General features: G+C 45.0%; 1 protein-coding gene across 1 annotated transcript in view; it reads left to right on the top strand.

Annotated features, from left to right (window-relative positions):
- The first annotated feature begins 16028 nt into the window (after window positions 1–16028).
- The window catches only part of CCDC113 (coiled-coil domain containing 113), a 21277-nt gene continuing 14995 nt past the window's right edge, over window positions 16029–22310 (top strand). Inside the window, 3 exon segments of the mRNA XM_014518302.2 lie at window positions 16029–16295; window positions 17264–17314; window positions 17316–17384. Of these exon segments, the coding sequence (XP_014373788.2) occupies window positions 16048–16295; window positions 17264–17314; window positions 17316–17384 (368 nt within the window). The 5' untranslated portion in view covers window positions 16029–16047.

The raw sequence follows: 22310 nt of genomic DNA, 5'->3' as shown, positions 1-22310 counted from the left end.
TGGCCGCGTCCCGCCGCGGCCTGGGCCCCGCCCCGAGGACCTGCGGCCCCAGCCCCGGGGGCGGAGCGTAGAAAAAGTTTCTGAAGAGTCCCGGCAGCTGCCTGAGCACGCAGCCCGGACGCGCCGGACCAGAGCTGCTAGCCAGGGAGCCTAGCGCCAACCCTAAGGAGCCGTGACCCCCCCAACCCCGGGTGCCTGTGACCTTTGAGCCTCCAACCCTAGAGCCCCCAATCCTGGAGCCCTGCAGCCCGTAGAGCCCCCAACTTCCCATGAGCCCAGCGCTTCCCATTACAGCTGAACCATCCCCTAAATGCTGGAGACCTGTGACCACCCAAACCACTGAGCCCCCAGCCCACCTCTGTCCCATGAACCCCAACACATCCCCTGCCCTGCAGTCACTCAACAACCAACCCAACCCACCAGGCCCCAGAGCACTAAAGCCCAGCAGTGCTCAACACAAAGGCAACTAAGAACACTTAAAGATTGGGGGCAACAGGTTTACCAAAAGAAGGGTGTTAGTTTGACTTGGCTTCACAGGGTCTGTATAGATCAGGTGCTTCAGCGGGGCTTTTTGACTCTTTTATCTAAAGCTTGATTCAATCAGCTATTAGATAAAAGCGCAAAAAAAACTCCCACTAAAATGCCCAATCTATACCGATATTGCAGAGCTGGGTCAAACTAATGTGATGCCTCTTCTGGGCATGCTCTGGGCTCAGTGTGAGGGCACACCAAGCTTAACATAAAGCACCATTTTTCTGGCTTTTTTCACATTTGCAAGTGTCCTTACACCTGGCCTAGCTTGGCTTGGCCTTCAGATACTTTTTGTACAAAATCAACTAGGTCACCATCCATTTATTTTCTCTAGATTCTGCCCAAGGAATCCTTTCTGCCAGGCTATCCCCAGAAGTAATATGGAAGGTTTAATCCATTATCCAAAACCAAGAAATTCTGATCCACTGACTCTCCCATCCCTCTTGAAGAAGGGGAAGTGAAGCTGACTAATTAATACTTAGTTTCATTATTGCAGTTAATGTTGTCTCTGGAGCATACAGGCACAACATCAATAACCTCTAATTTAATTTCTGCTGCACTTCCCTCCTTGCAGTAAAATCACAAGGGTTCTTGTTTCTTAAACACTGTGCAAAAACTTGATTACTATAGAGTTAAGGCTGATCAGCAAGGCTTTGTACTGAACATCCAATGCAGTGGTTCTCAACCTTTTTAGGCTCAAGGCATCCCTTGATAGACTCAGGGCACCCTTCAGAAAATGCTAGCTATTAATTTTATTTTTTTTTTTACTACAGAAAAATAATAGAGCAATTATTCTGGTGCAAGGAACTCAGAAAGCCCACAGCCATTCAGAATGGTGTGAACTCTATGGATGCCTATTTGAAAGCTCTGGATTTATTTTGTGAATAATGTTTGCATACCTGACAGTGCTAACATTGCACGACACCCTGTGGCACCCTTGAAAGGATCTCAAGGCACCCCCATCCCCCCTCCCCCCCATGGCACCCTGGTTGCGTATCACTGGTCTAACGGACCCATACTTAAACCTCTACAAACCTGGAAATAAAGTTAAGGCTATACAAACGTGAATCTCTTAAAATCAGAAAATATAGTCAAGACCAAGTGGGGAGAATCAAAGTCTGAGTCCCAGTCACACGCAAAAGAAGTTAGAAACATACATGTTTTGTCTGGTAATTTTATTGTGAGGATTGTATCTTGGCAACCGCTTGCTCAGACACTCTGATTTCTGAACCATGAAGCTTTCCCTAGGAGGCATAGCAAATTTGAAAAAAAATTAAGTGAGCGGCATTAGATAAAAAAGGTTGTTAATAAGAAAACTAGTCTCAACCTTAGCTAAAGTGGTGCTACTACTCACAACAATAATAGCTGGAAATGTCCCAAACCAAATACAGCGGTAAATGTAAAACCTCTTACTCTGACTTATGACTTATTTCCAGTCAGTAAAAGGTACTCTGAGATGATGAACAGTTACTAGCACAAGTCACTGATCGATTCACTGGTATTCTGTAAGTAAGCAAAGGGCTGAAATTATGATGGTATCAGGTGCTAGCTTATCTGTGTGAGTTTGATCCAATAGTATAGGTACAATTGCAGTAAAGACATGGCAGCAGAGGCTTTAATACACAGTGGGCATATCTAGCCCCACACTGAAGCACCCTCGTGCCTCAGCCAGCCCATCTGCAACACATTGAGCTGGGTTGGAACAGCACCAAGCTGGCAGGCTGACTCCCAGGGCCCCCTGCCAACTTGGGCAGGACCACCCTAGCTCAATGTGTTGTGGTCCCAGGTGCATGTTTAAACACTTTGCCAGGGAGCAATAAACTCCAGCACAAACCACACTGGAGTTTATTGAATCACATTAATAGTCACACATATATGTGCCCAGTAACAACCAAACTCCAGACCCAGGGTTACGGGAGCATTTCTCCTCTGGTTGCTAGCACATCTTCATTGGTACTGTTATCCCTACTAATAAGTTATACAAGTATGCTGTACCTGCTACAATCACATCTTCATTTTGCCATGTCATCATACCCTAAGTACTCACCAGAGTAAATAATATTCTAAAAACTGACCTGCTATACTCAGATCCCTACTTCTAGCTGCACTTCAGGTCCTTCTTACTAGCACCTAACATTTACCTAGCTGTCATCTGAAAGTGAAAGGGTTCCTTTGGAAGATTTGACTGGTGTAGACTTTTAAATAAGTCGTAGGTTACTGTTTTCCTCAGGCTCAAGTGTGCTACATTGAACTCTTCCCTGGAATACATATATAAAATAGTGCTTTATGCTTAATCCTACTCCTTAAATCTTTAGATCAGAATGGACTACTATGTGAAAGAAGCATTTGTTTTGTGTAAGACCCAGCCTCATTTGTTCCAGGCAGTCTGCATTACACACCTTTGTTTAAATGCAGGAAGCCTCATGTCACTAGTTCTTAGTGCAAATTGGCTTTGTGCTTGCTTTTTTCCTCCCTTTACCCAAACTCAACAATTGCCATAACCATGGGGTTATTTTTGGAGCTGCTCAGAAAATGGTCTCCTCTGTGAAAAAATCTAAAATGTTTTTTGTGATTTTTTGATAGTGGCAAAAATTTTTAGTTTTCAAAAAGAGATAAAAGTCTTAAAGATTAAAAACAGAACATTTAAACAAAACACTTTTCCTGGAAAAAATGTTTTGGAAAAATGGGGGGTTTAAAAGTTTAAGCATAAAATGTTCATTCCACTGTAGTGATTTCTCATTTGATCTGGGAATTCTTTATTCAGATATATCATGTCACATAAGAGGGTGATTAACCTCATGTGAGCTAGAAGAATTGCCATACCAGATCTGAGCGATGGAACCTCTGGCCAAGTGTTCTGTCTCTCACAGTAACCATTACCAGCTGCTCCAGAATAAGGAACAAGAATAGTAAATGGAATAACTTCAAGAGCTCCACTTCCATTGCTGCTCTACCTTGTGCTTCTGGTTCTTGTGTTTCCCTTCGAAAGCAGGCTGAGGGGGCCAGCTCCATTGCTTTAGGAGTTTTTGTCTCGTTAGTTCTCATTCTCGCCAGGGCAGAAATGACTAGCATTTATTGGGCAAATTCCATCGAGTGCCCTTGCTTCCGTTTTCTCTGTGCTGCGGCACATATCTGCTCTCCTGCAATCAAGGCCAATTCCTGCCCCACTGTTTGCTCATTTGGCCTCTACATTAGCTTTGTTCTCTGTGAGAGCCATCAGCTTCTGTAGCCATTGGCCTCTGCTTAGAGCCGCTTCCTGTTGACTGGCAGGATGTTCCTTTGCAGGCTGCTTTCAGGCCATTTCTTTCTCCTGAATTCTGTCTTTGTTCAAAGATGGAAAAGAAATTAACAACACCAAAGAAATTAAACTTTGTCTCACTTTACAAATGTCTGTATACATCAACCAAAACTCCTTATAAAACTTTTTCACTGTTAGAAAACTTCTTCACTGTTAAAACAGTTATTTATTTAGCAAATGCAAATCTGTGGAGCCAAGCTAGAACAGTGAGGCAGTGGAATAGACTGCCTAGGAAGGTTGTGGACTCTCCATCACTGGAGATGTGCAAGAAGAGGTTGGACAGCCACTGGTCAGGGAAGATCTAGGCATAACTATGCCTACAGTGTTCCATGAGTATTTCCAGTGCTTCTGGGCTTTGCTGGTTGCCCCTGCCACCCTCCTGCCCTTTGACTGGGGTGTGCCAATGCTCCTGCTGGGACCGAAGCCGGAGGTTCCTGGCTAGGGGGTCTTGGTTACCAGTGGGGATGGATCTTAATACCAGTCAAAAAACATGTAGATGCACTGGTGTAGACGGCAGCTTGGACTCAGCCCTGAAATGGGGAGAGGGGGAAAAACGTTGCCATATACTATAGAGGGAACAAGATTGAACCTAACTGAGCTGGAGTTGCTTTGCAATAATCAGTCAGAAGCCTCCAAACACATGGAACAGGATCTGAGTCAGATCTTCAGCTAATGATCAGTGCAGCTCCATTGATGCCAATAGGGTAATGATACTTTATACCAGTTGAGGATTTGACTCTCTAAGGCCAACAGAGAATGGAAAGGCCATAATCTGAAAATATTTCCTAAGGGCTAGAAGCTGGATTTCTCCACAAGTTCTGGAGAATCCTCTTACAGTGTGATTTGGAGCCGATGTAGGGGTGAACGTAGCGAGTTCATATGCTCCTACACAGATCTACTGGAGTGCAGGGGCACCAGGTTGACCACTGTAGCCTCAAGGGTAGAGGAACAACCTTGTAAATGTAACAGCCTCAAAGTTTGGAAGGAAGCTCCCTTTCCCACAGTTCCCATGGAACTTCTCTATGCCACAGCTCAGCTGCTTGGCATAGAGGAAAGGATTTAGCTCTTCATTAGGTTTTTAACCCTTATCCTGAAACCTGAGATGAGACAGGAGATGCTAGAGAAAGCACAGCCGAGGACTCCATACAGCTACAGATCCTCTCCCACTTGCTTGTATTCTGCAAGGCACATATCCCTCCAGCAACGCCATGTGACCCCACCAACATTTTACAGGCAACTGTCATGATGACCCCACTCTACAGCCCACCTCCTTGCCATTAACTCAGAAAGAAGAGGTGGCAGAGGGAGATTTGTCTGACCATGTGACTGAGAGGAAGGGGACAGTCAGAAATTCTCTGCCTATATTAGGCAGAAGATTCATCCTGGCTTTACAGTTTATTAATGAATTAATGAAGACTGCAACCTTCCCAGGGCTACATTTCCTTCAGGGTTTATGTAGGTCCTGCATTCAAGATGGCTATAGGGAATTGAAAGCAGGGAGCAGGCAGCAAGAAGGATGGCTAGGAGAGGAGAGAGAGGACAAAGATCTGTAATGAGGGGGAATAGCCCTTTACCACTGAATAGTAATGGAGAAGAGAAGCACAGAGAGAAAATACAAGGAGTGGAGCATAAAAGAGAGGAGTCAAGTGGAGAGATTAAAGATAAAAGGAGAGAACAGCTCCATTCTGCCAGAAGTAGTCTCTTCTGAGTCAGCCATACACAGGAAAGGCTAGGCCGAGGGGCCAGACTGGAATAAAGTAAGGCTCAATAATCTCCCCAGATTCACCCAAAACTCAAGCTCTGCTGATTGGTAATCAGAGCCAGAATGAGAAGTCACACAGAGGAGATTCTGAAAATACCATCTTAACCCAAGGGAGGAGATATAAATACCATATATTTAGGATATAATGGCCCCTCCCCTTCTCTGACAGTAATAATAATAATTTAGGTTTAGAGGCCCTAGAGGCACTTGGCTGCCTCCATTATCTTCATCCATTCCTCTATGTTGTGTGCCTTTGTCCTCCATTCATCCACATTTAATTTCAGTAGGTCTGACACTATATCTTCTAGCCATCTTTGTCTTGGTTGTCCAGGTGGCCTTCTCCCTTCCAGTACCCCAGGTTTATTGTCTTTTGTGTCCAGATTGTTTCCATTCTTTCAGTAGGGCCCAGCTACTGTAGTCAGGAAATCATAGCACACTGTGTCAGGGGTGAGGCTCTGTACAATGAATAAAACTCATTGTTGGTTCTTGTGTGCCATGCTTGTGTCCTGGGATCATACTGTGCATCAAAGATTTTCTTCTTTGACTGTGTTGAAACTTAAATGGCCTCACCATTGGGCATCAGAATGAATGCCCTATTGAGATGACCAGGGTAGTTCACATCCATCTGAAATATTGTTTCAGGCTTTCTGCAGATTCAAGCAGATGTCACTGGGGCACATTTAGAAGGTTTTCTTTGTAACTACAAGGGTAGGGACTTAATTAAAATAAAAGAATAAGGGTATGGGGTATAAGCTATCACCAGCAGAATAAGTACTATCCTTTGTGTGGCCATGAATAGTTTCTCTCTGGCTGTGTGTAGAAGGACTGTGTTATCACCATCAGATTTTTCAGAAGGGGCGTGGTCTAAGGGACCAAAGACCTCTGAGTTCTGATCCTAGTGCTGTCTTTTTCTCTGGCCTTGGGCAAATCATTTTGTCTTTCCTTGCCAGTGGGAGCTGTCGGAATTGATTAGTCTAAATCAGGGATTGTCAACCGGGAGTATGCATACCCCCCCCGGGGGTACTTTGAAAGGTCCCACGGGGTACGCAGGGGCAGATGTGGACAGAGCAGCGCCACCCCACTCTGCTGTCTCACAGGAGCAGGGCCAGGGCAGCGCAAGACCAGGGCCGCACAGACGCCGCACTGCCACTGCTCCGCCACTCATCACCACACCCTGTCCACCTCCGGCCCCTTGCCTCTCCCCCACTCCCCCTGCTCCGCATCCAGCTGCTCACCACCTCCCACCCCCACTCTGTGTTTGGCTGCTCGCCATCCCCACCCCTGCTTTGCATCTGGCTGCTTGCCACCCCCCCCACCAGGGTACACTTATTAAAAAGGGGGCCACCAGGGGTACACTTATTAAAAAAGGCTGAAAACCCCTGGTCTAGATCAGTGCTTTTCAACCTGTGGTCTGTAAATTATGTCTAAGGGGTCCACAAAAGATGAAAGTGATCAATCAAAAGTGTGCAAATACCCACACTTACAATTCAAAGGGGTCCGCACCGCCATTCAATTTTTTATTTAGGGGTCTGCAAATGAAAAAAGGTTGAAAATGACTGGTCTAGACACTCACCGACACCTGCTCAGGGCAGAGGGTGAGATCGGCATCAAGCAACAAGTAATAACTCCTTGAGTCTTTGCCCTGGTCCACTCTGGATCTGGAGAGAGTAACCTTAGTCCTAACAGACATATGTCTGCTGAAATTTAAGGAAGTCTGTCTCAGCCCCTGACCCTTGTGTACCCATCCCTCCATATGAGACTGCTCAGTAGGTCAGTTCTGGCTCAAGGGGGGCCTAGAAGGTGGATCAGAGAGAAGAATATGGCATGTTCTTCTTACTTTGCTTTGTAGAGGAAAAATGCTGGTTCTTGTAAGGCAAAGTCTGTGGTCCTTACTGAGGCAAAGCTCACATTTATATTAGTAAGACAAAAAACCTGTTAGTGACCTTATTCCCCATCCTTAGGAGTTTTGTCTGAGCCAGGTTATCAGAGCTTGGTTCTGGGATTCCAGGTGTTTATCCGTTTCCCAGCTCTCAGTGATTCAGGCTACAGAGTTGCTCAATCTACTTTTTCTCCACAATGCTGGAGACTTCGTTGCTTGGAAGCTGTGGGATATGCACAGGCCTTGGCAGAGCCATCCCTAGGGGTGTGTGGGGCGCATCAGCCCTTGCGGGGCTGTGGGTGGCAAGTGGCCAGAGCGCAGAGCAAGGGGAGGGAGAGGGAGGTGGCGAGCAGCCAGACCGCATAGCAGGCAGCGCACGGCAGCCACAGTGGGGCCTATACAGAACTGTCCACAGGGCCCCCCAAAGCACAGTGCCCGGGGCGGTCACCCCCATTCACTCACCCCAGGGATGGCCCTGGGCCCCAGTGCCCGATTATGACATGCTGAGGCCTTATGTCCAGCTTAAGAATCACTATACGATTAAAATAATTCACAAAATCCACAAAAATGGATTGTCATGAAATTTTAAGATGAATTATTTTATTTCTGCACAGATTTATGAAGTCAATATGAATAATAACTGTGGAGCCATATATATGTATATTTTTGTCATATTACAACAAAATGTCCAGTTTTTTCTTCTTATTTAGAGGCCCCTCATATTGTGAGGCCCTAAACTGTAGTTTAAGTAGCTTAAGCCTATATCCAGTGCTGCCTGGCCCTGATCCTCAGCTGCCACTGTGAGGAGAGCTGCAGAGGTAGATCAGATGCTGCAGCCCTGCTCTAAAAGGGCACTGACAGAGCAACCATGCAGGAGTCACAGTGTCCGTTCCCCTGCTGTCACCAGGATACCGGTTGGTCAGTTTTCAGGGACAACAATGAAGGAAAAATATACATTGTAAAACTTGTTTCTTGTACAACCTATTCTATCTGCCATCAGGGTGGATTTGATTTAAATCAAATGGATTTAAATCATGATTTACATAAAGATTTAAATCACTGGTCAGGAAGCTTCGATTTAATCATTGTTTTCTACAAAAAGTGCATTCTAGTTGTTTGATATAACCTTAATACATATTATTCACAACTCAGAGATAGATACAGGGTTCATTTTTAGAAGGTACACACTATAGAATATTTAGAAGGTACGCAGAGCAAGCAGGAGGGGACAACAGGGGAGATGCGCTCATACTTTCTGAGAAATCAGGGCAATCAACTAGTTACCTCAAGTGCCTGTACACAAATGCACAGAGCCTGGATAACAAGCAGAAAGAATTGGAAATCTTTGCACAGTCACGGCACTATGACGTGACTGGAATAACAGAGCCTTGGTGAGAGCTCATATGACTGGAGCACTGTCATGGATGGGTACAAACTGTTCAGGAAAGACAGGCAGGGGAGAAAAGGAGGAGCAGTTGCACTTCATGTAAAAGAGTCATATGATTGCTCAGAGCTCCAGTATGAAACTGTAGATAGGTGGGTGAAAATCTTTGGGTTAGGGTCAGAGGGGAGAGCAACAACAGCGATGTCATGGTGGGGGCCTGCTAGACCACCAGACCAGGAGGAAGTGGTGGATGAGGCTTTCTTTAAACAGCTAGCAGAAGTTTCCTGATTACAGGCTCTGGTTCTCATGGGGGACTTCAATCACCCTGACATCTGCTGGGAGGGCAATACAGCAGTGTACAGGCAACGCAGGAAGTTTTGAGAGAGCGTTGGGGACAATTTCCTGGTGCAAGTGCTGGAGTGGCCAGCTAGGGCCCATGCTCTTCTTGGCCTGCTGCTCACAAACAGGGAAGAATTGGTGGGGAATGTAGTAGTGGATGGCAACTTGGGAAACAGTGACCACGAGATCATAGAACTCAGGATCCTGAGGAAAGGAAGGATGGAGAGCAGCGGAGTAAGGACTCTGGACTTCAGAAAAGCAGACTCTGACTCACTTAGGAAACTCATGAGCAGGATCCCCTGGGAAGCCAGTCTGAGGAGGAGAAGAGTCCAGGACAGCTGGTTGTACTTCAAAGAAGCCTTACGGAGAGTGCAGGAACAAACCATCCCGATGTTCAGGAAGACTAGCAAGTGTGGCGGAAGATCAGCTTGGCTTAGCAGGGAGCTCTTCAGTAAATTAAAATCACAAAAAGGAAGTTTATAAGAAGTGGAAACTTGGACAAATAATTAGGGAAGAATATAAGAGCATTGCCTGAGGAATGCAGTCAGGAAGGCCAAAACACAATAGGAGTTGCAGCTAGCAAGGGATGTGAAGGGTAACAAGAAGGGTTTCTACAAGTATGTCAGTAGCAACAGGAGGATCAGGGAAAGTGTGGGTCCCTTACTGAGTGGAGGAGGCAACTTTGTGACAGAGGATGCAGAAAAGGCTAAGTGCTCAATGCCTTTTTTGCCTCAGTCTTCACAGGCAAGATCAGCTCCCAGACTACTGCACCAGGCAGCGCACTTTGGGGAGGAGGTGAGCAGCCAACAGTGGTGAAAGAACAGGTTAGGGACTACTTAGAAAAGCTGGATGTGTACAAGTCCATGAGGCTGGATGGGATGCACCTGAGGGTAGCGAGGAAGTTAGCTGATGTGATTGCAGATCCATTGGCCATCATCTTTGAAAACTCATGGCGATCCAGAGAGGTTCCGGACGATTGGAAAAGGGCAAACATAGTGCCCATATTTAAGAAGGGGAAAAAGGAGGATCCAGGGAACTACAGACCAGTCAGCCTCACCTCAGTTCCTAGAAAAATTATGGAGTAGATCCTCAAGAAATCCATTTCTAAGCACTTGGAGGAGAAAAAGGTCATTAGGAACAGTCAGCATGGATTCACCAGGATGGGTAAGTCATGCCTGACCAACCTGATTGCCTTCTATGACATGGTGACTGGCTCTGTGGATGCAGGGAGACCAGTGGATATGGTATACCTTGATTTTAGCAAGGCTTTTGATACAGTGTCCCACCACATTCCCTCAGGGAAGCTAAGGAAGCACAGGCTGGATGAACGGACTATAAGGTGGATAGAAAACTGACTGGAGCATCAGGCTCAGAGAGTAGTAATCAATGGCTCAATTTCTAGTTGGCATCCAGTATAAAGTGGAGTGCCCCAGTGGTCAGTCCTGGAGCCGGTTTTGTTCAACATCTTCATCAACAACCTGGAAGATGGCATAGAGCAAATTTCCAGATGACACCAAGCTAGGGGAGTAGCAGATATGCTGGAGGGTAGGGATAGGATTCAGAGTGACCTAGACAAATTGGAAAATTGGGCCAAAAGAAATCTCATGAGGTTCAACAATATCAAGTGCAAAGTCCTGTGCTTAGGAGGGAACAATCCCATGTACGAGTACAGACTGGGGGGCTGACTGGCTGGGCAGCAGCTCTGCAGAAAAGGACCTGAGGGTTACAGTGGACAATAAGCTGAATATGAGCCAACAGTGTGCCCTTGTTGCCAAGAAGGCTAATGGCAGACTAGGCTACATTGGTAGGTGTGTTGCCAGTAGGTCAAGGGAAGTGATTATTCCCCTCTATTCAGCACTGGTGAGGTCACTTCTGGAGTACTGTGTTCAGTTTTGCTCCCCCCCCCAAAAGGATGTGGAAAAATTGGAGAGAGTGCAGTAGTCCAGTGGAGGGCAACAAAAATGGTTCAGGGGGATGGGAGACATGACTTACAAGGAAAGACTAAGGGAACTGGGTTTATTTAGTCTAGCAAAGAGAAGACAGAGGGGATTTAATAGCACCCTTCAACTACCTGAAGAAGGGTTTGAAAGAGGATGGATCTAGACTATTCTCAGTGATGGCAGATGATAGAACAAGGAACAAGGGTCTCAAGTTGCAGCAAGGGAAGTTTAGGTTAGATATTAGGAAGAATTTTCTCACTAGGCAGGTAGTAAAACACTGGAACAGGTTACCCAGAGAAGTGGTAGAAGCTCCATCCCTGGAGGTTTTCAAAACCCAGCTAGACAAACTTTGGCTGGGATGATCTAGTTGGGGATGGTCCTGCTTTGAGCCGGGGTTAGACTAGATGACCTCTTGAGGTCCCTTCCAACCCTAATTTTCTATGATTCTATACATTTTAAAGCAGTGATTTATTTTGATATTTTTTCAGATTAATTTTGCAGCTACATCAAAAAACTGGTTATTTTATTTACCAAAGCTAATTGAAGCAGATACTTGTGAAGTCACTGGGAAGTGAACTATGTTCAGTTCACTAGATTAATCATGGATATTCGGGGGATATTTTTGCCACACTGTATTAGGAGGACAACTACAACCATCACCAAAAACAGCAGACATTTACATTGTTTTATTTAACTAAAACAACAAGCTTATGTATTTTGTATATTTTCTTCAACAAACTTGTATAATTATTTTAACAAAACAAGCACATGTATTTTTTAATTTTTAACTATTTTAGTTATAAATCAGAAATGTGTTTTTAACAAAAATTAAATAGATTATTTCAGCCAGGTGAACATGATAAACTTAAAATACTGGGTTTTGCAGCAAACTCAGTCTTCACCTCCCTCTTTCTGTTTATTCATAGACTGAAAAAGAAAGACAAGCACAGTTCACAGAGATGCTTAATGGGATCTTCTAGACTGAGTACTGAGTCCCACTGGGTAGAGTGGTTTTCTTTAATCTTTACTAATCTATAGAGGAGCCTCTGGGAACCCATAAGATTGGGTCCCTGATGTAATCCATGGCCTGTTGTGACCTATTTATAAAACTTTTATAAAAAGGTTACATACATATATTGTCTCAAATAGTATATAATTAGAAGTTACAATCATTATTCTGTGATGATATCTTTGATCTTTAACATCTCTTAAAACTATCTTTATATGGGTTTTTTTTAAAAGCATCCCAACAAAAAAATTAAAAATGTGATTAAACTTTAAAAAATCTGATTTTTATCTACCCTGCCTGTCATCATTTAGTGAGATAGCAGCACAAGAGGAACTGGGGAGAAAGAGAGGGAGAGAGAGAGAGAATCCTCCTAAGATACTCAACAGTCAATGTTCAGCTGGGAGCAGGGTAGAATGAAACTACAGCTCTGAGTATGAGACTAAAAATTCCAATTCTTGCCCATTTGGGACAGATAAGTCAGACTTACTGCTGCTAAGAAAAGAAGAAACCTAAAAGGGAGAGGGCATGGAGGCAGAATAGGAACATGAGAATGATGTCAAGGGCTTTCCTGCCTTTGAAAGGCTAAACTGTTGGTTCTCTGGGAACTTTTCCGCCCTCTAGCAGCTGGTTAAAGAGAAGAACAGGGACGAAGTTTTAGCCATCAAGAAGAATATTTCACGGGCACTTCAAGCCAGTCCTTCAAAATACAGCCACTGTTTGCCTGCAGCTTTCCTCCAAAGCCATCACAGTGCACCTCGTGATACTGGGATCTCATGATATAACGTTGTCCTACATTCTTTTGACAGAAGTGGCATCAGGGCTGAGATGTAGTGTGGAGGAATAGGCCTCAATCATTGGCATTTTTGACCCACTGCTCCCTTCTGATGCAAGCCCTGAAGGAGACCCAGCAAGAGTGAAGTGGGGCAGCAAATCTCATGAACATCAGAGAATCAGAGTGGGAAACAGCCAATGCTTCATGTTTTCACTGCTCTAGGAGCCTGTAAAAGTCCCTAAGAACCAGCTAGGCTCATGTAGAGCTATTGGGGGTGGGAGTACATTGGAGGGGTAAGGTATGAAGCAGTCAGTTTGTGTGGCAGAATGGCTTCCAAGGCAAGAAGAAATCAGCAGACGTTAGGACTACAAGGAATGACATTTCTTACTTGGTACATGACACCATGGGCACATCCGTACATAACCCTGTGGCAACGTTGTTACAGTGCTGTGCTTTAGTACTTCCTTTTGAAAGTACTAAAGCACGGTGCAGTAACTGCCCGTACTGTGCTGTGTGTGCAGCACATGGTTAGTTTTCGCCACTACTTTGCTATAGTGTCATACTAAAACAGGGGAGTGTGCCACTACGGTGAAGTAGCTGCCAATCACATGTAGTCACACGTGATCACTATGTTGCCATAGCGCGTCATACAGCAATGTAGCGCATCACTATGGTGATGTAGGGCAATGTGTAGATATGCCCTATGTCTATCACCATGGACAATAACATCACAGTCATCACATTTATAGTGTAGGGCACCTCAGGGAGACAGAATACAAAAACAACTTAAAGTCACCTTTATTGCCTCCCAAGCCTGGGGCCATCCAAGCACAAGTTTAGAAGCTAATGGAAATTCTCTATTTCATGCTAGCTGCTCTTAACATTCAAGGGGCCTTCCTAGCAGTCAGGTTTTAGCAATGCCACAGCCATCCCCTACTTTCCTGGAACATACTCCCTGTATTCAGAGGCATAAGAAACTAATCCAGCATGATCTGGCCTGAGCACCTGCCAGAAATTTGAAAATTCCAGATTTTTGAAACTGGAGCAGCAGCCCGTTGTGGAGCAGGAGGGGAGAGGTGCAGGGGTAAGGGAGCAGCTGCTGCACACAGAGCAGCAGCGTGGTATGGTGGATGGTGGCGGCGGCAGCTGCTGCATGCAAGCTTCCCCCTCTGCTGCTCCAGGACCAGCCACTGCTACTCCTCAATGTGCCAGATTTTCAAGAATTCCAGATTTTTGATATCTGGATTGGTGAGGTTATACTGTAGTAGCTTTATCTTGTCCAAGATTCTAGAGCTGTTTCATACTGAGGCCTTAGTAGGGAAAAGGATCTCACCCATATAATACACCAACTCTTAGACTACATTCCTTCCCAGAGAAAACATAGCATGCAAAAGCACACAGTGGACTCTGTAACTGCGGGAAGCCAGGAAGAACTCCAGTGAAGTCGGAACACTATTGGTGTAAACTGATGCGAGAATTGGGCCCATGTTATCTTATGAGATGTGAGTGGAGGCAACATAGGAAATATTTAAAAAAATAAATAAATAAGAGTTAAACTGATGGGCTATACCATGTATAGGATGGCAAAATCCAATAAAGCTTTCACTTCATAAAATGGAATTACTAAAGAGCTAAATGAGACTTCATAATATTAGATGTTGGGGCCTAATGAGCAAAGGAAGGTGGCACTTTAATTTGATTTTTAGATAACTGGTCCTCGAGTTCAGGAGGTTGGTTGTCCTGATGTACAGCTCACCATGGCAAGGAAATGTCAGGCCTAATGCCCACTTAAATAAGTCTTAGCAAAGGAAGCAAGAAGTCACCCAAACCTGAAAACTGAGTCACAGAAAGTATGTAGTCTGAGAAGCCATTATAGGGAATAATAAATTACAGATTTAAAATAAAAACAACCTATCCAGTGCTCTGTATAATGGGATAAAAATCTGATGGAAAAAGAAACACATGAGCCTTGCTGTTGATTAGAGAAAGACTATTACTATTACCATGTCAATTATATTTCATAATAGGGTATGCATAAGGGATGAGTCATATCACTTGATGATTTAAGATAGCACTGTGATAATGGCATGTTGAAAGGCCTCTTCTTATTAGAATATAACCAGAAGGCTAGAGAATGCCATGTAGCTGAACAGCTTATTTGTGCCAGAAAATTCTAGATAGCGGCAAAATCCAGATGTAGATGATACCCAAGTGTGAGGCAGTCACCGGATACGGACATGTACCCCTATGTCCTGCTGCCATTCACTGGCCCCTTGGGGTGGCTGTGCCCCTATGGTTGAGCTGGGTGAGACCTTTCTTTTCCCCGTCTGCCACGACTTTGATGTTAAAAGGAGATTCACAAAAGGGAGATGGTGACTACCTGTCTCATGTCTGGATCGATTGTGGGGGCTTCCCCCAACGCCTGAAGTCCAAAACCAGAATCAAGGAAAGGACCAACTTAAAACCAACCTTTCTACTTTCTTTCGTTTTATTTATTTATTTAACTGAAGACCCATGACCTTTGTCCTTTTCTTCTGGGCACCTTCAAGGTCTGGTTCCAGTTGCCTCGGGCAGTTACCCCAGGAGTCTTCAGCGGTTTACTTTCCCCGCCCTGGACTCCTCCAGGATACTTTAAATCAGGACCGCAACAGCTTAATTGTCGGCGCGCGCAGCTTAACGAGGAAGGGGATGCCCTCTGGAGCAATCAGCTGGGAAGGGGGCGCGGTTCTCACTGCTCGGGGTTTTCTGCCCGCCCCGTCTCAGTCGTGGAGTCCCTCTGAATGCCTGGCCCTGATCTGGGCTCTCTAGCTGGCGGGGAGACAGAGGAAAAAAAAAAAAGGACGAGAACACCCCCCCCCAGTGGCGAGCGGTTCGGGTGAATCCGCCGCCGCCGCCTGGTCTCTTCCACCCTCCTCTTCACTGCTGCAGTGAGGGTGCCACCGCCTCCTCGGGGTCTGACCAGACTTACCCGATCTTCTCCATCCTCACCTCACGTCTCCAGCTTGTCGAGTCCCCCTCCACCTTCCTTCTTCCACTCCCCCTGGTTCTGCCCCCGGCCTTTGGATATTGCCCACGCTGTGGATTGGCCCCAATCCGCTTCAGCTGTCGAGGAGGTCAAGCCGGGCAGGTGCGGATGGGGAGCTCCCGTCGTAAAGTGGACGTTATAACGCGGTGCGGTCCCGGTCCCGGTCGGGGATGCACTGTAGGTGAGTGCCCTCCGGGCTCTCACACCACGAACCTTGGGAAAGTTTGGAATCGGAACCAGACTCAAGTTTTGCAAGTTCAGGTCTACTTTGCTTCTGACCAAGAGCAGGGACTATCCTCCACATGGTCAAGATATAGATACATGTGTGTGGGAGTGCCATCTCTCCTGCACCCCAGGTAACTCACCCTACTAATGACAACAAATTATGCAGGTAACTATGTAGCACTTCTGGCTGTAATTGCTGATTAGGTAATTATTCATGTAAATGGCTAATTATGGTAATTTGCATGCACAATCACCTGAACTGTGTGTGTAATCAGGGTAACAAAACAAACAGGTTAGTCATGTAATTGCTCACCTAGCTAATGCCTAACTAATGTAAAGAGTGAGCTAATAAGTGTCCACATTTTGCATGCTGTACTATCTGGACATATGTACTCATACCTAAAGCCGGCTGAACATTTTCTGATGGAGTAAGTTTCTGTTGGAAAACACGGATTGGCTGGAAGTGACACATTTCATAGAAATGGGTCGCTTTCAACAAATCTTCCAAGAGAATATGGCAGGTTTCAAACTGAGCCTGCTGGGCAGGTTTCTGATGGAAATCTGCCTAGTTTCCTGCCAGTTCATCTGGTTGCTTTCTTGGCAGCTGAGCTGAAGGATTCCACTGCATTCAAGATTCTAAAGTTTCCTGACTCCAGAGCCAGCTGGCTCCTCTGGCTGCTCCTACCACCATTGCCCTCTACCAGTGGTTCCCAACTTCTTTAGACAGTGGACTGGTAGGCCGGGGACTGGAAGTGACCACAAACCGGCAAACTACAGACCAGCATACTGCAGTCTGGAAGTGACCTGCATACTGCGGACTGGCAGCCAACCCTTTTTTATACTCAGTTTGGCTTCTGGTCCACACTATGCCAGTCAATTCTGGACTGCCAGTCTGGGAGCCAACCCTCCTGCGAACTGGCAGCCAACCCTTCGTGGCCCGATGCAAGCCTGGTACCAGGCCAGGGATTGGGAACCTCTGCCCTATACTTGCCATTAGAAGTCATTGTTTTCAGTTGCTTATAATCATGTCAAACCTTAAATCTTTGGGCTGAACTCTTTCCTCAGCCTGGTTCTTCTTTTTTTTTTCCGTTTTTGAAAGTTTCAACCAAACGGATTCAGCTGTTCCCAGGAATGAGGCTAAGGATTTCCTCCCCACCCCACCCCCACTTTAAAACTTCTGGAGACTTGCCATCAAGCAGGCGGCATCATTTGTCTCAAAGGTATGCCTTTTGCAAATCCTATGATAAACCCCCCAAATTCATCCAAAGTATAAACCTTTGTAAAAACCCCAGATTGCACATGTTAAATGGAGACTCTGAAGAGTTTAGAAGATAATGTCTCTGAAAATTCCTGTTCCAGCCATTCACAGCTTCTGAAGGCTGACCAGATTGTGCCCTGCCATCTCAACAGAGTGACTGAGCCTGCTCCATCCCCTTACGGGTCCTGTGTTTGACAAGGATGTGAGTGCACCATTCCCAGGAAGTGACTGAGCAGCAAACATGAAGCCAGATTTCCTTGTGATGGCTGCTTCTAGCTGCTCCAGGCAAAGCACTGGGGCTGAGAGCAGAGAGCCTGTCTCTCTTGTACTTACAGTGACCCTCTGTAGGTACTAAGGCCACAAGAAGGAGGAGTCTTCCTGACTCGGATACAGAAAAGACAAAAACCAGACCTGAGGGAGGGATGGGGAAAGGAGAAGATTGGGAAAAGGAGCTTAGCAGGCCTTGAGTTTGTTTGAAAAAAGAGACTGGGACTCGGAACTGTCAGGGGGGGTAGTCTTGAGTTGGACTGACTTTGCAAGGAGACTGAGATTGAGAGTCTGTTAGAGAAATGTGATGGGGAATCGCAGGTCAGAGGAGGAACTATGCAGAGATAAGAGCTTTCTGGACAAGGAGAGTGGGATTGGGAAGCAGTAGTGCAGGGAATGGGAGTGGGAGCAGGGACATAGTTCTGACCATGTTGGCATGCAGAGAAAAACTGGAACAGATTGGGCAAAGGGCCTGGGACAAGAAGCAAGGAAGGGAGGAGCTAGAAGTAGACTGAGGTTAGATAAGGAACGTGAGGAGAAGACTAGAACTGGAAGGCAATGGTGGTGAAAGAACGGCTGAAGATTGTAGGGAAGAGAGAGCAATATCAGACAGGAAATGGGGAGAGGCAAATGCATATTGGTAGGACAAGGAATCTGTAGACAAGAAGTTGTGGTGGGGGAACTGGAAATGCCTGGGTATGGAGACTGGGATTTGGATGGAGAGCCTAAAAAGAGAGACAAGAAATCACAGGGCAATTATATGGTTGGAATAAGGAATGGGTCCTGGATGTGGAAGAAGAATGGGACTTGGACAAAGAAAAGGAGGGTAAGAGAGAATTGGGGCAGGGACACACTGGAGGGGAAATAATAGAGCTGTCCAACTGGAGGAGTATGGGGGGAGGAGGGGCATCAGAAGTGTCTGTATCTACTAGGCGGACAGGTTCTTTGGGTAAATGGGATATCTTTTATTAGACCAATTAAATAGTTGACAAAAATCAATTTTGCAAGAAAAGAACAACTTTGCCAACTATTTAGTTGGTCTAATAAAATATACTACATTTACCCAAAGAACGTTGTCTGCCTATGACTGTAGATCAACATGGTTACAGCCAACATCCCTGCATCTACTAAAGAACACACCTCTCCCAGTCTTGGAATGAAACTCAAGATTCCTAAATTTTGTTGTTCCTTTGTGATGAACAAGAATCTGTGAAACTCGCTAGAAACGTGCGTATCCCATTTTCTCTAGTGCTAGGCCACACAGAGGATGGCATCCTAGAATACTGGTATCATTTGCTCTGTGAGCCTAAGTGGTGTAAGCCTAAACAAAGAATCTAAAAGTAGGTTTATCATCCCCACCAGCTTGTCAAGCCCACATGTCAGCGTCAATATGATGTCATGATGACATGACAATGTTTTTTCGATTTGTTTGTTAAAAGAAACCTAGGAAATTACACCCCAAAACTACATTATTATTGAAAATATTAAGATGACAAAGTCAAGCACTTAGAAATTTGGAAATGCCAGAACTATGATTGCCTGTGAAACATTGACTCTGTCTCCTAGTGCTTACGCTTCATGATATGGTCTTTAATTACTTGGTCAGATATTACTTTTTCCATATGACCCCTGCCTCATTCAGTACACAGGATTGACCTGCTCTGGGAATTTATCCAGGCAGGGTGGTGTCTTTCTTCCCCCATATTCTTTTTATAAAAGCTTACCTCAGAAAGCTTTATTATTTTAATAATCAGTTCCCATAAGTGATATAGGACTGCAAGTAGGTGGCCTTCTTGCTGGAATACTAATAAGACCAGGGACCTTGTTTCTTTGCTTAAGGATCAGATGTGATTATGACTAAGATCTGTTCTGTTGATAGGTTTTGACATGTTCCAGCTATTAGGTGAATATGCAATATCCTTGCTCAGTTGCTTTGCAAACATGATATGATCATAACTATGACACAGTCAACCAAACTGTCTCAACGGGCAAGAAATGGGGCCTATGTTGTCAGTGCACTGATTTCCATACAGTTATATAAATAGACTTACATTGTGTAATTATATGAATATGTCATTATGCTGCATCACCAACATGCAGTGGACAGAGACACCCATCTGTAGTAGCTTTTCAACCTCAGTGTTGGTTTGGTGCTGCCACTGAGCTTCTACTCAACATAACTGAAATCAAAGGAATTGTTTACCCTATGTCTGAATTCATCTCAGTGACATTACAGTGAAGAATGTCAGATCTGATCCCAGACAGTTCTGAAGATGTGTAAACCCACTGCTCTGAAAATGGGCAGGCAGGCAAGGGTATCAGTTTGAGGGGGCTGGGACCGTAATGCTTACTGCTTACCTAATGCCCAGTACTGGGCGTGTTTACACATGCATTAATATGCTTTAGTTAATGCGCTTTAAATCTAGTACCAATGTCCACTTACATGCGGGGTGCCTGCTCTGACGTGCTGGAAATCCAGCATGTCAGAGCAGACTCTTAATAGAGTCTGCTGGAGCATGTAAATTGATATGCTCTGGCAGCCTTGCACATCATGTATATCAGCAGCACAGTGCGCCTCTGCGCTGAGAAAATGGTGGCAGTGCGCTTTGAACTAAAACACGTTCTACGTGCTTTAGTTCAAAGTGCACCCCATTCATTTTCACAGCAGGGGTGCTGCACAGCTGATACACATGACACGCGGGTGCTTTTAATTAGTGTGGCTCACTAATTCAAAGCACCCAGAGCCATGTCAGAAGCACATGTAAAAATGCCTTCCATTGTGAGGTAGTAGGAAAATGCACATTAGCTTGTCTTAATGTGCATTAACTAAAGAGCACTGTGATTTTACTGCTACATCTAAAAATATAATAGATAACATGAAGCCCAAATTAGAAACAAAGAGATTGAAGGTCGCCACCACAGAATACACTTACAACTGTATACATTCATATTACAATTGTCCCTATATGTTTGTATTCAGTGTGCAGTAGCTCACTGTCTTCCTCTTGCAGCTGATCCACATGAATAAGTTTACAGGAGTCAGGCTAACCATCCCCACCCTTTAGACTAAGGAATCAGCTACACCAGATCCAAAGACATCCCATTTTGTGATTACAAGGGCACTTATAAAATAAAGACCCGTGGATTCCGCAGTTAAAGAATGGCATGGATATGTGAATCCAAAAGAAAAAAATGTGGTTTTGACTAAAGCAAATATCCAGAGATCACCACTTAGCTCTATATCTAGGAGTATTAAGCATATGCCAGTGTTAATTCTCAACAAGAGAACACTCCTAAGTATTTGCATTCAAGCCCATCTAATCATTGAAAGTATGGCAGGAAAAACTGGCCCTACTCCCATTGTATAGTCATTTGTGACCCTTGTGGCAGCTGCTAATCTCACCCTGAGAAAAAGCAGAAGACCGTACTTTCTGTTTTTAGTTTTGCCACCTGCCTGCTTGCATGAACCTTCAGTCTTTAACTTGCATTATACAAAACCATTCCCTAACTTTATAATACTGCATATGCTGATAAGAGATGTTGCTATGAATTTATGTCCACATTATGAGTCCATGTAGGCAAGTGTAAATCTAGAGTAACTTTAAGTCAGTGGTCTCAGTTCTGATCTCACACTTATTTTGATCTATTATATCTCCTTTGTTTTCAGTGGTCTTAATTTACACTTCCTCCTCCTGTGCCTTAATTTCCCTGCATCTGAAATGGGAATAGTGAATTTGACCCATTTTGGGAGTGCTTTGAGATCTATGGATGAAAAGCAAAATCCAAGAGTGAGGTTTGGTTTCATTGAAAAGGTACCTGGATAATTACAAGAGCTTTGGCAATTTACATTTGGCCTCTGATCTTGTTAAGCCAAAACTTTTTATAAGATCTACAGCCAACAAAGCCATCTTCATTAAATTCCTTTTACAAAACACTGATGAAAAGTTGTTTCAGATGAATAAACGCTCCCCTGCTGTCTGAAACCAAATAGCTAAGACTGATGTGAAACTGACTGTAATCAAATGTAAAAGTGACTTCCTTTATTGAAGCACTTGGCGGGGGGGGGGGGAAGCAAGCAAAACATCATCAGTGACAAGTACCTTGGGCTCTTAAACTCTTTCACTTTCTCTGATACAAGGTTGCATTAGGACCTAGATGCTCAAGGTTTTGGCAAGTGAATTACATAGGGCTGACCCAAGGGCCGGATCCGGCCTGCGCTGCCCCGACGTGTTGGGATCAGACTCCAGAGCCCCGAGCTGCCCGTGCCCAGCATCGGTCCTGCACTTCCTTGTGCGCCTGACCCAGTGCACACGCCCACTGCCTTTGGGGCTCCTCACAGGCCCCTGGGTAGCCCCGTGAACCAGATGACCCAGAGCTGTGGGCCAGGGGTTGAGCACCCCTAGAAACATAGATAAACCCTTGTGACAATGTGTTGTTTCTGAATGGACAGTGTCCCTTTGAGACAGCACGCACGACTTTGTAGTAGTGACTAACATTTCTGCTTGACACAAGCCAATGGGCTTTTTTCTATACAACTGCAAAAAACCCAGATAAATCCGTGCTACACACACACGCCCAGCCTCACGATGTGCGGTTAAGCCACCCCTGATCTCCGCCTGGT

Source organism: Alligator sinensis, unplaced genomic scaffold (genome assembly GCF_000455745.1).
Source record: "Alligator sinensis unplaced genomic scaffold, ASM45574v1 scaffold203_1, whole genome shotgun sequence".
NCBI classification, from domain to species: Eukaryota; Metazoa; Chordata; order Crocodylia; family Alligatoridae; genus Alligator; species Alligator sinensis.
This window is presented reverse-complemented; position numbering and strand designations above follow the sequence as displayed.